Genomic DNA, 14,068 nt, shown 5'->3' on the forward strand with positions numbered 1-14,068 from the left:
TTTCAACAACAGTATCTTAAAATTCAACTGAATGTTAACCTTCAGTTCCCACTTTTAACAATAATCATTTTTTAATGGTAAAAATGCTTAACCACTCTTTGCTAATGTAAGAATTGGGCAAGATTCTGTCCACGTTATTCTGAATCTCAGTCTGTGATTTCAAGCCTCTTGAACCTCACTTGCCTTTTCCCCATCTTACTGTGCTATCTTCCCCCCAAGTCAACTTGTGCTACTATTAATTACACTGTAATCCATTATTTTCTTAACATTTATACTTCTGTAAGCTCCTGTCACTGTAGCACTCTGAGCTGTGAAGAACAAGCAGGTTTTCTGACAGGGAATAGCACCAACCCCTGGTTGAGCTGCACGCAGCTGAGAGGTGCTGTGTGACAGCCCTGAGCTGAATAACACACAGTGCAGGGTTTGAAGGTCTGAGATTCCTGGTTCACATCTGTGTTTAATGATGGCAGTGAAATAATGCAGCGCCCTGCTTCTATTTTGCTTCTATGTGTGGGTTACAAGGCCTGTGTGCTTCAGGGGGTTTATTTTCCCCATTAAAGTCACACTGTTCCCCATGCCCTCAACGTTTGCACTTAAATCTTCCGTAGTTCTCAGTGCAACGGAACCGGTTCCGGATCAGACCGGCATGTTCTAAGCGGTGTTTTTCTCTGCCCCACTGCCCTACTAACGCTGTGCGCTCAGCCCCGTGGGCCTGTGCTTAAGGGCACCGCGACCGGCTGAGCCGTAACAGCCCTGAGCCCATCGCTGCCGCCTTCCTACAGCCGGATTTGCTTCAGCTCCGCCCGCTGGCAGCGCTACAAAACCGTCATCAGGCGTGCGTGGAATTTTCCATTGCAGCGCGGCGGGGCTGTGGCTGTTTGCTGCTGTTTGCTGCTGTTTGCTGCTGTTTGCTGCTGGTTGCTGCTGACTGTTTGCTGCTGGCGTGCTTTCCCTGCCCCGCGGCGCGTTTCCCGCGCGCAGCTCTCTGTTCCTCAGCAGCAGCCACGTATCGCTGCACAGCACGCTCAGCTCGTGCAGCCGCTCTGAGCAGACCTACGTTAAGTGTTAGGGGTTTTATTTTTGCTTCGCAGCCTCGTGCAGTTCCGAGTTGCTCTGTGGGCACTTTGCGCTGCTGTTTCCCCGCTGTGCGGTGCCGCGCTCAGCCCGTCGTGCGGCTCCTCCGGCTGTTGGCGGGCTGCAGGCGGCACAGTGCGCGTGCGCACCGCCATGTTCCCGCCTCGTGCACGGCCGCGCGCCAGCGCCGCTTCCTGACCGTGGCGCTGTGAAGAAACATGGCGCCGTGATCATGGCGCTGTGATCATGGCGCTGTGCTGCCGCCCAGGGCACCGTCTGTGCAGCCCGTCTCTCCTCAGGCCGCTCACCGCCCACGGGCTGGATGTTGTCCCTCCGGTCCGGCCCTACGCGGAGTCCGGCGGCGATGCGGCGAGCGGCCGTGAGGAGCAGCTGGTGGCGCTGTGCCGGAGGCGCCATTTCCTGCGGGCCGAGCCGTTCCCGTGGGCCCGGGACGCGCCGCTCCGCTTCGGGCCGCTGGGCGTGGAGCTGCGGGGCAACCTGTGCGCGCTGTGGTGGGACGCGGTGCGGGGCCGCAGGGAGCAGGTGCTGCCCGTGGATTCCCCGCTGCACGGACACCCCGCAGACACCAGCACCGCCCCGCGGCTGCTGCACTCGGAAACGCTGCATCAAGTTCTGCACAGCGGGGGCTGCAGCACCGAGCGCGGCGGGGCGGATCTGAGAGAAGCGCTGGGCAGTGCCGGAGTGCTCAGGGACAGTCTGCTGCACGGTACGGACACACCGACACCGCAGCGCTGCTCAGCTCGGGCGGCCCGGGCCGTTCACAGCCGCGTTCAGGGGAACTCACTGCCCGGTTGTGGCAGCGCGGTGGGACAGTGTCATATAAGCAGAGCAGCAGTGACGGTGTGTCCTTCACACCTTGCCCTGCAGTGAGGGCTGTGGGCTGCTGAGCTCGTGTGCACGACACAAGGTACAGCTCGATGCTAAAGCACAAGCAGTGTGTAGCAGTGAGGTCTGAAATCATTATTATTGCAGTCATTTCCTCCTGTGGATAAACTAACGTACCGTGTTCATCTCTACTGTGGTTAAAATACCTGGTTTGTCTGTTGGCAGGTGCGTTGGCACAGTATGTGAGCTGCCTAGAGCTTGTGAACAAGAGACTGCCCTGCGGCCTTGCTGAAGTTGGAGTATGTTTCCACTCCATCCCAGGCGGTGAACAACACAACGATAAGCTCAGAAGGTAGACTAATAAAGAGTGATAAATCCCCTTTCACACCCCAAACAAGCATGCTTAGTTGTTTCAACTTGGATTACTCTTGAAAACTGTTTCTTGCTTCTTTCCTGTTGTTTTTGAAGGAGTTAACTTGCTGACCTTGCTATTGTTTAAAGAATAGGAGAAAGGACAACATCGTTACTTACATGGTTTAGCTCTCCCAGAACTGCAGGACAGTGGCTGGATTATTGGTTACGTCAGAGACTGCAATGGTGGAGAAAGGTAACAGTGGTCTGTTATGTGTATGGCCAGTTATGGCATGTTATGTTGTGTATGGCCAGTCTTGTTCTGCTCCTTTGTTTTTTCACAGCTGCCTGTTGCCATCACAGCTGTGCTTTTTGTAGTTAATACAGCATTCACAGTAGTAGAAAACCTCTTATATCTTTGGTTTTCAGTTTGCAGTGGGCCCATCCAACTTCAGCAGCAGCGACTTTCAGGATGAAGAAGGAAGACGGGGATTTAATTTGCATTATGACTTTCCTTGGGGGACGGAAACAATAGAAACATTGAAAAACCTTGGTGACACTGAACTGTTACAGATGTACCCAGGGGATAGATCGAAGTTACTGGTAAGCATTACCTTACCCTGTTGAGAATCTTTTATGATAAAGATGAGATGTTTTATTTGTTGATCCAGTTGTTTATTGTGTGACTATTTCTTTTCTGGTAAGATCAGTATAAACGATATGCTGCTATCAGACCTTCTGTGGCAGATGCTATTTTCATAAGGAGACAAAATAGTGATGCTACATTGTTTATGCATGGAGTTAATGCATTGAAATCAGCAGTGAGCTGTATTCTCTTTGTTACAAGCTACTTGAGTTACTGTGTTACATGCTAGTGTTGCCAGTAACTTTAAAATGCAGCTGATTGTAAGGTATGTCTGAATATAAGAAGAGTGTTTTAGCTCAGTGCCTCCTTAAATGTAAAGTAAATAAAAGACCCCCCGAGGCATCTTTCAGGCATCCACCCCATCACGGTTGATTGGTTGGTGGCTTTTATAATTTATTGTATTTTTCCTCATCAGGGCCGGGATGGAAGGAGGAGTGTTCTGCCTCATGTTCTGTCTGTGAGTGGAAATCTGGACCTAGGAGCATTAGCTTATCTCTTTGATTCTTTGCAGCTGGCTGAGAATTCACTGACAACAAAGAAAAGTTCCCAGAGAAAGGTAACTACTGAAAGGGAGAGTGGATGATGGAGGGATGTGCTTAAGTACTGGGCCTGAGTGCCAGAAATCACATCCTAGGTCATACTTACTAATGTTTTAATTACATACTTAGTAATCTCTGGCTTTCTGTGAAATTATTAGGTACTCAAACTTCATCCTTGTTTAACACCTATCAAAGTGGCTTTGGATGTAGGGAAAGGTCCAACAACAGAGCTGCGACAGGTAAGTGGAGAGAACATATGTTAATATATAGTGCTAACTTCCCATGTGACTTTCAGCTGAAAGTCAGGCGCTGTTTATGTTGGTGAAAGTCACGCTGCTATTTCAATTCTGAGATTCCTATTTGTACATATTTCATAATGCTTCCTCCACACTGAGCTTGGGAGTCATTGCTGAAGGAGTACAGTGGGGAAGCAGATGCCGTTTCTGCTTTAACACACTAATTTTAGTACTATTAGTAAGTTTGAATTTGTTTCAAGAAAAAAATAAGTGAAATAAATAACAAAATCCCTCTCAGGCTCTTAATCTTATCTTAACTCATGGTTTGCATCTTCAGATTTTAAGATTCTTTATTTTTTTACTTAAGTCTGTCTCCACAGAAGGGAGGAAACTTGTGTTTGTTAGATAAAAATTGAGATTTAATTGCCAAACTGCTTTCCACTCTGAGATCATTTCAGCCAGTGCATTAATACCAACGAGGAATGCTAATATTGCAAGTAATAGAGTTTGATTTGTTTCTAGATTCTCAAAATTGTTCTTTTTTACTTTTTTTTCTTAAATAAACACAGGTTTGTCAAGGATTGTTCAATGAACTGTCTGAAAATAGAATTGCTGTCTGGCCGGGTTATCTTGACACCACCCAGGCATCTCTGGAGCAGCTTTACACAAAGTAAGGAGAAACATAATTTAAAGAAATGTAGTCAGGAAAGCAAGGGATGTTCATAAGAAAATGAGTGTTTTGACGCTGAACGTAGTGCATTATAGCCGGAATAAATTCGCTCAGGTTACGGTACATAATGTATCTGAAATTTCATACATCAAAAGCAGTCATGGGTGTGATCTTTTCTTTGCAGGTATGATGAGATGAGTGTTCTCTTCATGGTCTTGATAAGCGATTCTACTCTGGAGAATGGAGTGGTCCAGCTGAGAAGCAGAGACACTACCATGAAGGAAATGATGCACATTTCTAGGTTGAAAGACTTTTTAATTAAGTATATAGAATCGGCTAAAAATGTATAAACTTAAATCTATCTAATAAAAGTAACTTTTGTAAATGTCTGTGCCTGAAATGATTTCAGAGGTCACAGATTTAGGCATTTTGCAAAGAGTTCTGCTAAAACTCAATGTATCAATTTTCTGTCAAATCTTTGTCATCCAGGTTAAGGACTTAAGGATTTTTCTTAGTAGTAGACAACTAATTGTGACCTGTTAAATAGAGGCCAGGCAGTCAGTACCTACACGTTATCTCTGAGCAGATGTGGTGGTACCTCTAAGTATGGGAGAACTGCGAGATTCTTTAGAAATATGTAATTGAGTTAATGACACAGGCCATGTTACCTTGTGCTCCATCTCTGATGAGGACCTTTGAGTAGATTGTAGCACATGCTCTGTTCTCTGTGAAAAGAGTAAAATAATTTGTGTGGTTTTTTGTTTTTTTTTTAGTAAAGATACACAGCAGAAGAATTAATACACCATCAGCAACTTGGTTGCTAGTAACATCTCCTGCATGGTTCCAAAGTTAAGCTGTTTAATCTTTCCCCCTCTAGCTTAGATAAAGTTACATCAGTATATTTTCCATGGTAAGTTAGCACTTTCAGTATGTAACTGCTACTGTTCACCTCTACTCTCTGCTGTTCCAACCCTAATCCACCCCAAACACGTTTGTGCAGATTGGGATATTCCGCTGCTACAAAATATTGTTCTCACCTTGTTCATCTCTTCTTCTAATAACAGAGAGGTTGACATATTCTTCTCCTGGTTGAATTGGCTCTGGATTAAAGAGGAGCAGTGGTTAACTCAGTTACAAACGATTGAACAGAATGCAGGAGCTGTGTTTGGTTTTGCTGCAACTTGTTTGTAGCCTGTTTTTGGCTCTTAATTAATGAGCACTGCCCCTCTGGTTTACTTATCCTCCCCTACTTTTCCTTTCCCCTGTAATGGCTGTTCCTATCCTCACTGTAAGTTACCAAAAGCAGTTCTCCGTTTTATTTCTATTTGTGGTAGATGTTGGTATGGAACTTCAGTGCATTTCATCAGTGTGGTTTTGGCTGCATGGCAGGCAGTGCCCAGTAGGTGGATGTTGAGTTGCACCTGCCATGGCATGGTCAGTAGGAGCACTAGCAGCTCACTTGGCAAGTGTTCCCTCCTGCTCTTTCTGCTGTGTGCAAAGGATTTGGTCCATACTTGCTGTGCATAGTACAAGAACGTTCTTAAACCAAACTCCTGCATTTAAGTTTTGTGGCTATGTGGAAAGTGATGTGAACTTGCCAATCTCTGCGTATGTGACATAGTCTTCTGACTCTTCTACTCTCTCTGTTGAATTATGGCCAGTTGAGGATGTAGTAGGTGCAAATTTTTCTGCAAAAACAAAACAAAAGCCAACCATGTGCACGGATCTATTTATCTTAGGGGTGATTTAACATTTCCATATTATTTTTTGAATACTTTGATACTGATCATGAAAACAACATCTTTCCTTAACAGAGACATTTTTAATAGAGTTTTCTTACTAGAAATAAGAACACCCATTTCCTTTCAGTATTTGTCTTATTTTAGCTATTTCTTTGCCTCCCTAATTTCATGCCTGTCATTGAAAATGGCTGTAGAAGTCTTACACTGAATGTCTTTACACCCGGACTAGTTAAAAGGAGAGTTAACAACCTCCTAAGATACAAGGCTGTAACTTGTAACATATTTGCACACTAGAATGTACTAAAACATATACCAGCCCTTCCAGAAAATGAAACAGACATTCAAATAACTCACTTGCTTTATATGAAGGAATTATGAAAAATGGAATTGCCAGAGCAAATCCTATTGCTAACAGTAGTAAGATCAGTACAAGGGATATGATCAGGGGTTGAGAATTGCTTCTCTCTTCTGAAAAAAGAAAAAAGAAACATAAGTGATTATGTAAGGAAATGATATTTTGTATTAGAAGTATTTTCTGCCAGCTAAAATCACAACTTTGTGTTTCTTTCAGCTTTTGGTTTAGCTGTGGTTAACAGACCTACTCAGAGTGCAAATTGCACACAACCACCAGAGCTGAAGGAGGGGAGGATGCTGCTGCCAATGATCCTCCCTGTCATAGAAATCAGAGAGAAAAGGGAAACTAGGATCTCCCCAGGGCAGAGTGAAGTGGACCAGGGATCTCTTCTAAAAGTGAGTCTTTGACACTCATCCTTCAGAGTCACTCCTACTACTACTATCTAGGCTACGTGTTATTGTCTTTTTGCACTCATTTAAAAGTAACTCAGTTTTTAAAATTACTCTTAAACTCATTATACTTTTAGTGTTACATTGCAGGAATAAGGTTTCTGGCTAAATAGTTTCATTCGTACTATATTCTGTCCTTGGTTGTTTGTTGGCAGTGGTATATTGTGTAATACATACATACCTGCTAATGTCAAATTGAAACTGTTGCTGTATTTTGTATTATTGCGAAAGCTATTTTGAGCTTTGCAACTATAGATTCCAAAGTCACTAGAGGATTCGATAAGTACAGAAATCACTGCTGCTTCCCTTGTCTGCATCTTCACCGGGGGCTGGATCCTCTGTCTGCCTTTGAAGAATGTGTATGTGATAGGGAGAGAGCCTTTCTCTGAGATGCAGGACAAGGTCACAGTTTGGCCTTTCTTTGCTTGGGAACTGGGTGAGCTCAGCACTGGTTTGGAAACTGGCTCTGTAAAAAACAAACAACAGCAACAAAAAGAACCTGAGCAGACTTCAGTGCTGATTACAGAGCAAACTCCAAAGCAAGACTCTTAATTAAGCAGCAACATTAGAGGAAGAGATGCTTGCAAAGGATGAAGTATTCAGTGAGACATACCAGAACAGCACTGCTGACTCCTGAGGTAGTTGGAGCAGTTTGCAGTAGTTCAGCTCCATCATCAAGGAAGGATATTTTTACTAGATCAGGTTTTTCAAAGCCCTTTCCAACCTGACTTTTAACATTTCCAATGATGGGGCATTCTCTGGGCAACCTGTTCCAATGCCTCACCACCTTTGTTGTGAAAAATTTCTTCCTTGTATCCAATAAAACAAAATGTGCTGAAAATCAATACAGCAAGACATACCTTTAAGTGTAAAGTTGAGACTTCTGCTGTATTTTTCACCATTGGAGATTTCATTCTCAGCTTTGCACTTGTATTCCCCCAGATCACTGGCAGAATTGATAGTTAAGTTAAACACAACTGGAGTCAAGTCTGTCCTATTTAAAGCAGATACCTGTTGTCTTTGTTTAAATAGTGTATATCTGATAGGAGGAGATCCAGAGTCTGAGTGACAGGAGAGGCTTACGTTCTGGTACATCACTACTTCCAAAGTACCATGAAGAGGTGTCAGCCTGGGGTTGGAAAGGACCTCTGGGAAGAAGAAACTTGTGTATGAGTTCACCTGTCATCCACAAATGCCCCAGGTTATTCCCAAAGCATGCTGACATGTAGGCTGTACTTAATTCTATTGAAATAATGTTTATTTTTTTCCTACATTTCCTACTTCCAATAACAAGCACCACAACAAGTTATCAATGTGGAGCTTCAAACACTTTATGAAGGCACGCATTTTTCATCTACAGGAGAGAGCCAACAGATGTAGCTGGATGAACCAAAGAAAAACTTTTGAACTAATTAAAATAATTGAACAATAAAAGAGAAATATTATGGGGTGTTGATTGTAGGAGAAAGTAACTTTATAAGGTTGTGAAGAGGCAGCATGTGCATCTAAAAGTGAAAGCAGTGTTTTGTCAGTGACCATGTGTAAACAGGCAGAGTTAATCTCACATAAGACTGAACTTCTATTTTCTCTGACTTTCAAATAGAAGCAATCAGAGCTTTGATTTTGTTATCAAATTATTTTTGCTTTTATGAGATAACAGTAATGTGTATCTAAGAAAAGCTTGCCTTGTCTTCTCATATAAATTGGTAATACATCAGTCTAAGATAAATTCCAACTCTTCTAGAGGGAGAAAAGACACCTTGATACCTTCAGGCAATTTTCAATGTACATAGAAGTGTAGGTTAGTAAAGTTAGCTTTGTATAGAAGCTTGCCAAACATCTCAGTGCAGCCCGGGGGCAAAAGATTTAGTCTTACATGAAGGCTCCTGTCACTTTAAATACCTTCCCCATTTTCTGTTGATTTCAGCCCATGTCCCAAAACTGAAAAAAAAACTCAGCCTACCTCTGCAGTGTGCAGTCGCATTCTGAATCTGCTGAGAGGTTTGAGCTAGAAGAGAAGAAAACTGTAAGACAGGAAATGGTGGTTCTGATTTAGAAGCATTTGTAATGTGTGCAAGGAATGTCCTTGGCTTACGGTAAGAAAACAGCAGAAATGTGAAAAAAAACATATTTTTTTTTTCCAAAATGAAGCTGGTACGAGGTAGCTGCTGGAGTTACACTAAAGGGATCTTAGAGGAGTGGCTCTAGCAGTTGAGGAAGTCCTAAATATGGAAATAGCACTGATCTTTGCTGTTGATATTTGCGTAAAGATTTATGTTCTGCCTATGATGGTCATCTTAGAGTTGTGCACAGAAGAAAAAGAAGAAGAGAAAGGAAGAGCAGTTTGGAATATGACTGGATGTTAATGTCGAGTTGTTCTTAGATGTAGCCAATGTGATCAATGTTTTCATGTTTGAGAGCTGTGTAATAGAGCTGCTTCCATGTAGTATACAAGAATATATTATTATAGATTATTTTTAGTATTGTTCTTACAAAAGAATGAGATCATCAGTTCATATCTCATAGTCACACATTTGCTGGAGAGAATGCATGAGATCCTCTGGTAGCATATGACTGAGACTAAGGGAGGATGTGGTTTCTATTTTTTATCAGTACTCCCATATTAAAAAAATGACCAAAAAATAGGACTTAATTTGTGGGACTTTTAAGATGGTAAGAAATATTCCTGGAGAACTAGTCCATTAAGCAAACATTTTGAACAAACTTCAGATATTCAGCTATGAGGAAGTAAGATCTCACAGTAAACGGTACAGATCTCATCACAGACTTGAGGTCAATATCACTGCACAACAAATTCATCACTAATTTGGTAATCTCATCACTAATACAAAGCTGCTACTTTAAACTTTCAGCAAGTAGATGTTCACAGTGCATCATCCTGTGCCTCTGGGCATCGTAAATCTTTAGCTAATGTTCCATGGCATGAACTAGTATTTTGTTTTGGTCAGTTCTATTAGTGTAGGTGAAAAAGCCACTGGTTTTACCTCTCCATGGGTCTGTCCTTTGATTCTTCTTTCTTCAGTATTGTTTTCGGCCTGAGGCCCAGTGGTCAGAACTGAGAATCTGGATATTAGGAAGTATTAGTTGCAAATTCACAGGCAGCCCAGAATTGCTACAATCTCCAATCAGAGCTTACATTTGACAGAGCAGCATCCTGGTTGCTCTGCTGTTCCCGGTGTTCCTAATGTATGCAACAGTAATGTTGTCCGTGTTTATGTATAGGCAATGCCTTTGGAAGAACTCCAGGTCCTGACCATGTGAATAAGGAACTAGAAATGCAGTCAGTGTCTTGAAGTGCTATTGTGTGTCTTGTCTTATTTCTCATCAGTTCTTCCATCTCTGGAGGCAACAAGCCTGGTGTGCTGCAGCGCTGCAAAATTTCCTCACAACTTCCTTCTTCTTCTTCTTCTTTTTTTAAATATTTAATTTCCTTCAAGCCAATCTTCATCCCTGCCTGCATTTCTTGTGTGGAAATGATGACAATTAACCACAAGACAAATATTTATTTTGCAGCTGGCAGGAAGCGTATGTAGAAATGCAGATGTCGAGAGAGGAACTGGGAGCATTTCAGCATTTTCCTGTTGCAGCAAGCTGCTCTTTGTCCCAGCACAGCTCCTCAGGCACTTGCAGGTGGGTGGTGAAGGAGGAGAGGTGTGCAGGAGGCAGTGTGGTGTTGCACACTTCTCTCTGGGGGGGCAGTGGGCAGCTGCCTTGCACAGCTCCTGGCACTTGGGACGTGTTTCCCAGACTCAAATGGTTTAGTTTTGCTCTTTTTTTCCAAAGAAGGAGTTTTATTTGGTGTGTGTCTCTGTGGTGGGAAACAGTTATTGAGAATCTGTCCGTGCCCTTTCAAAGAAAGAAGTTTAGTCGTCTCCAGGCCTTCAACTGAGAGTCGAAGTTGCCTCATGAAGTGCAGGGCATCTGGAATCTATCCCATTGTTCAGTGCATCTGTGTCCTCACAAGTTTTATTTTCTCTTAAAATTTGGGTTTAGGACTTGAAATGGGAGCAAATGTCTTTCTCTTGGGAAATACTGATCATTGCAACTATACATGTACAAGATGGGAAAGAACTTCAGTATTACAACAGATTGGTTTGGAAGAATTGATCCAAATAGTGATAATAGGCTACTGTAGTATTCAGGTGAAACACTGCAACGTGAATTCTTCAGCAGGATTCCCTCAGTACCAGCTGTCTGGTTCCTGCAATGACTTTACCATATCTGTTTTATATTGCCCTATGGGGGAGGTGTTGGATATCAGTAATTAAAGGAAAAGCTTCAGAGTAAAACACTGGTTTAATTGGAGGGAAAAAAAAAGGGGGGAGGGGAGGAGGAAAAAATGTCTTTAGATTCAGTCTGTGGACCTCACCCAGTAGATGGCACTGTTATGAAACGTAACGGGCTGAGCAGCACAGATTTACAGATACACAGTTTTTAAGATAAATGATAGAATTTATAGATTTCTGGAAATAAATCACTTTCTTTAACATCCTTCGTAAATATTCACATCTGCATCTTTTAAAATTATTTCTTCTTCTCTATGGAGATGTGAGGAGGCTTTTAAAATGAAGACACACGATGTGAATGTCTCACACTCAAGAGAAGACAATATACCCTAAAAATATATGTAGAACAAATGCAATTTGTTCCCAGTTCCCCAGGGAACTGAGTAGACGTGTGAAAACAACGGCGTTTGTTGTGATTCTGTTAACTCTGAGCATGTTGAAACGGGAAGTGTTAATAGAGCAAAGTAGTTCACAGCTGTAAGGAACCTCGGTGTCAGCAACGGCAACTAGAAGTCAGAGCTACTTCTTCTACTATTGATTTGGTTACTGGAAGTTTGTATTGACATCAGTAAAGATGGACTTGGATCTCAGACATTTGGTGATGCCCTTCTGTAGAGATTAGTTGCTTTTAAAGTAGATTCAGTGTGCTGAAATGGTGTGGAATGAGCTTTGATGGCCCCACAGTGTTGTGCTCTCATTCAGCATTTCATCCTTAGGGAAACAGGTTTTGACTTGGATTTTAGGTGAAGCTCTGGTTGGGCATCAGAGCTTTTTAGGAATTGTTGTATTTAACGAAATAAATAGCAAAGGACCCAGGCACCCGAAACAGCAACTAGGAATTCCCAGATGAGCACAGCTTTAGTATTTAAGGGTTTGATTCATTGGTCTCTTTAAAAAGAATCACTTGGTGTCAAAGGGCATCGTGTCCAATTCTTTGGTTTCCTTCAGAAACTGTGCTGCACTTTTTTTATCAGTCCCTCTTTTCCCACAAATACAATAAAGGACTGAAAAGAGTTATTTAAATTGTGTATACTTGAATAAATTTCTATTTTTGTTTCAGAAGGATGTGTCCTGAGAGATTACAATAAGATCATTGGCACAGGTACATGTAAGTTTATATTTATGTCCACATGATCTCCAGTTTAACAATGGAAGATGGTCACAAGCTGTTCTGACCCCTTTGGAGTGTTTTTCTGTCAAGTTACATAATATTTTGTGTTGAATTTCTGCAGTAGATCTTACCTCTCAGATTTTGGCCAGTACCTGTCAGATTTTTCTCTCCAGGGTAATGCTGAGGTTTTATTAAGAGTATGACAGTCTAATTATACTGAGAGGTCTTCTGAGCATCCTTGACTTGTGGCATCTGAACAGCCTTGGGTCTGTGCACCATTAAACTGTACTGCTGACCTCGCTCATCCTAGAAGCTGATGTGACCTGCTTCTGAGCCCAGTCGTGCTGGACCACTCTGAAGTGTATTGGCTCCCACCCATTTCTCTTTCCCTCTTTGTGGCTTTGTCCCCTGGTGGGAAGGAGTGCTGTGGTTTTTCTGAGCTTTCCGTATCATGCTGAATTCTTTTACAGAGCAAGGGGGAAATCTCCTTCCTTCCTATTATTATCATTATTATTATTGTTATTAATAGCAAAATTTATCGAACTTTTGTTCTCCATCTGCTCTGTGTCCTCCTCCTCCTTTCCTCTACCTGGCTCTGGAGACCATTTTTGGGAAGCAGCCAAACCACCAGTCTTTGTTGGCCATATATTTCAAACAGTCCAGAGTAAGCAGAACAAATACTATTGCTGGTTATCCAGCTTACTTCCTAGTCATTAACTGCTATGAATGCTGTGCACTCTGCATTCCCTTCCCCCTTGCAAAATAGCCCTGTAATAGCCATGTACTGGCTGATGAATAACTGAAAGGTTCTGAACAATGAATTTCTTTAAAGTTATAAAGTAAATATTATTTGGAAAAATTAAATTGTTGCTTAAATCTGCCATTTCTGCAGTGTCAGATTATTTAAGATTAAATGTACATTCACGGTGCCAAAGTAAGGACAGGACGGCATCTCTGCACATTTCTTGCTGTCCTTGTTCCACCCAGTTCTCTCACCCCCTCACCATCTGAACATCAAGAAACTGGCCATGGTTGTGATTTTTTGGATAATGATTACATTTCAGGTTTCTTCACAAATAAGTCTTCCACGGCGCAACTTGGCCTACTGATGTACTTGTCTTCAGGCTTTTTACTTTCCTTAGGCTTTCCTCTGTAATCAGGAAAAGACCCTTCCGTTTTGTTAAAGGAAGTTCAGTAATTCAGGTGTTCTGAATTGTACCTCATTTTATTTTGCTGTATCTCAGGCAGACACCGACAGAAATTGAGAGCCAAATGCTGAAGTGGGGTGTTTTCCTGAGGTCACGGTTCAATTTCTGCTTTTTTATTTAATTCTTTTTTTTCTTGCCAGTGCTGCTTCACATCTCTGCAGGGAAATGAAAGTTCAGCCTGTTCATTTATTCCGGGGTTAAACATTTCTAACTGTGTGTTTTGCCCAGTCCCAGCTACACAAAATAACAACTTGTGTGTGTTTGTGTTTTTGATGTGTGATGGTTGTAGAAGAGGTTTGTCTGTCAGTATTCTAATCTAATCCTAGAGAAGCTGTGGATTGTGAACTGATTTGAATTTACTGCCAACTCCACATTAAAACTGTGCCACAGCAAAGGTGACGGACATAGGTGTGGAGTGATAGGAGAAAAATGAATAACCCTGTACGTTTAGTCTCAGGGTAAAGAGAAACGTTTGCTAAACATCTGCTAAAGTCAAATAGTGAATATAATTTGTATTTTTAAATGGTTAATCGT

At 42.3% G+C, this 14,068-nt stretch overlaps 3 protein-coding genes across 7 annotated transcripts in view; 2 read left to right on the top strand and 1 right to left on the bottom strand.

The window, feature by feature from the left end:
• The first annotated feature begins 932 nt into the window (after positions 1-932).
• Positions 933-4,747, top strand: POLG2 (DNA polymerase gamma 2, accessory subunit). Its single transcript, XM_015879557.2, has 8 exons — positions 933-1,801; positions 2,146-2,272; positions 2,422-2,527; positions 2,701-2,874; positions 3,333-3,473; positions 3,615-3,695; positions 4,262-4,362; positions 4,547-4,747. The coding sequence occupies exons 1-8, from the start codon at positions 1,321-1,323 to the stop codon at positions 4,710-4,712; spliced, it is 1,377 nt and encodes a 458-aa protein (XP_015735043.1). The 5' UTR covers positions 933-1,320; the 3' UTR covers positions 4,713-4,747.
• MILR1 (mast cell immunoglobulin like receptor 1) lies at positions 4,001-10,353 on the bottom strand. 5 transcript variants are annotated; one of them, XM_015879563.2, is made up of 10 exons: positions 10,066-10,353; positions 9,914-9,992; positions 8,872-8,916; positions 7,769-8,056; positions 7,090-7,374; positions 6,459-6,572; positions 5,961-6,050; positions 5,400-5,462; positions 5,031-5,087; positions 4,001-4,616 (listed from the first exon to the last, which is right to left on the bottom strand). In XM_015879563.2, exons 4-10 carry the CDS (start codon positions 8,001-8,003, stop codon positions 4,591-4,593), a joined length of 870 nt encoding a protein of 289 aa, XP_015735049.1. In that variant the 5' UTR covers positions 8,004-8,056; positions 8,872-8,916; positions 9,914-9,992; positions 10,066-10,353; the 3' UTR covers positions 4,001-4,590. The 5 variants fall into 5 exon arrangements, with proteins under 5 accessions (XP_015735049.1, XP_015735048.1, XP_015735045.1 ...); XM_015879562.2 differs by having other exon boundaries at positions 9,914-10,353; XM_015879559.2 differs by lacking the exons at positions 9,914-9,992; positions 10,066-10,353 and adding an exon at positions 9,004-9,345.
• The window catches only part of PECAM1 (platelet and endothelial cell adhesion molecule 1), a 31,365-nt gene continuing 22,455 nt past the window's right edge, over positions 5,159-14,068 (top strand). Inside the window, exons 1-4 of the mRNA XM_032448215.1 lie at positions 5,159-5,272; positions 6,676-6,854; positions 10,443-10,559; positions 12,276-12,323. The gene's annotated coding sequence lies outside the window, so the exon portion shown is untranslated. The remainder of the gene's footprint in view (positions 5,273-6,675; positions 6,855-10,442; positions 10,560-12,275; positions 12,324-14,068) is intronic.

The sequence above is a fragment of the Coturnix japonica genome, chromosome 18, assembly GCF_001577835.2.
Source record: "Coturnix japonica isolate 7356 chromosome 18, Coturnix japonica 2.1, whole genome shotgun sequence".
Lineage (NCBI taxonomy): Eukaryota > Metazoa > Chordata > Aves > Galliformes > Phasianidae > Coturnix > Coturnix japonica.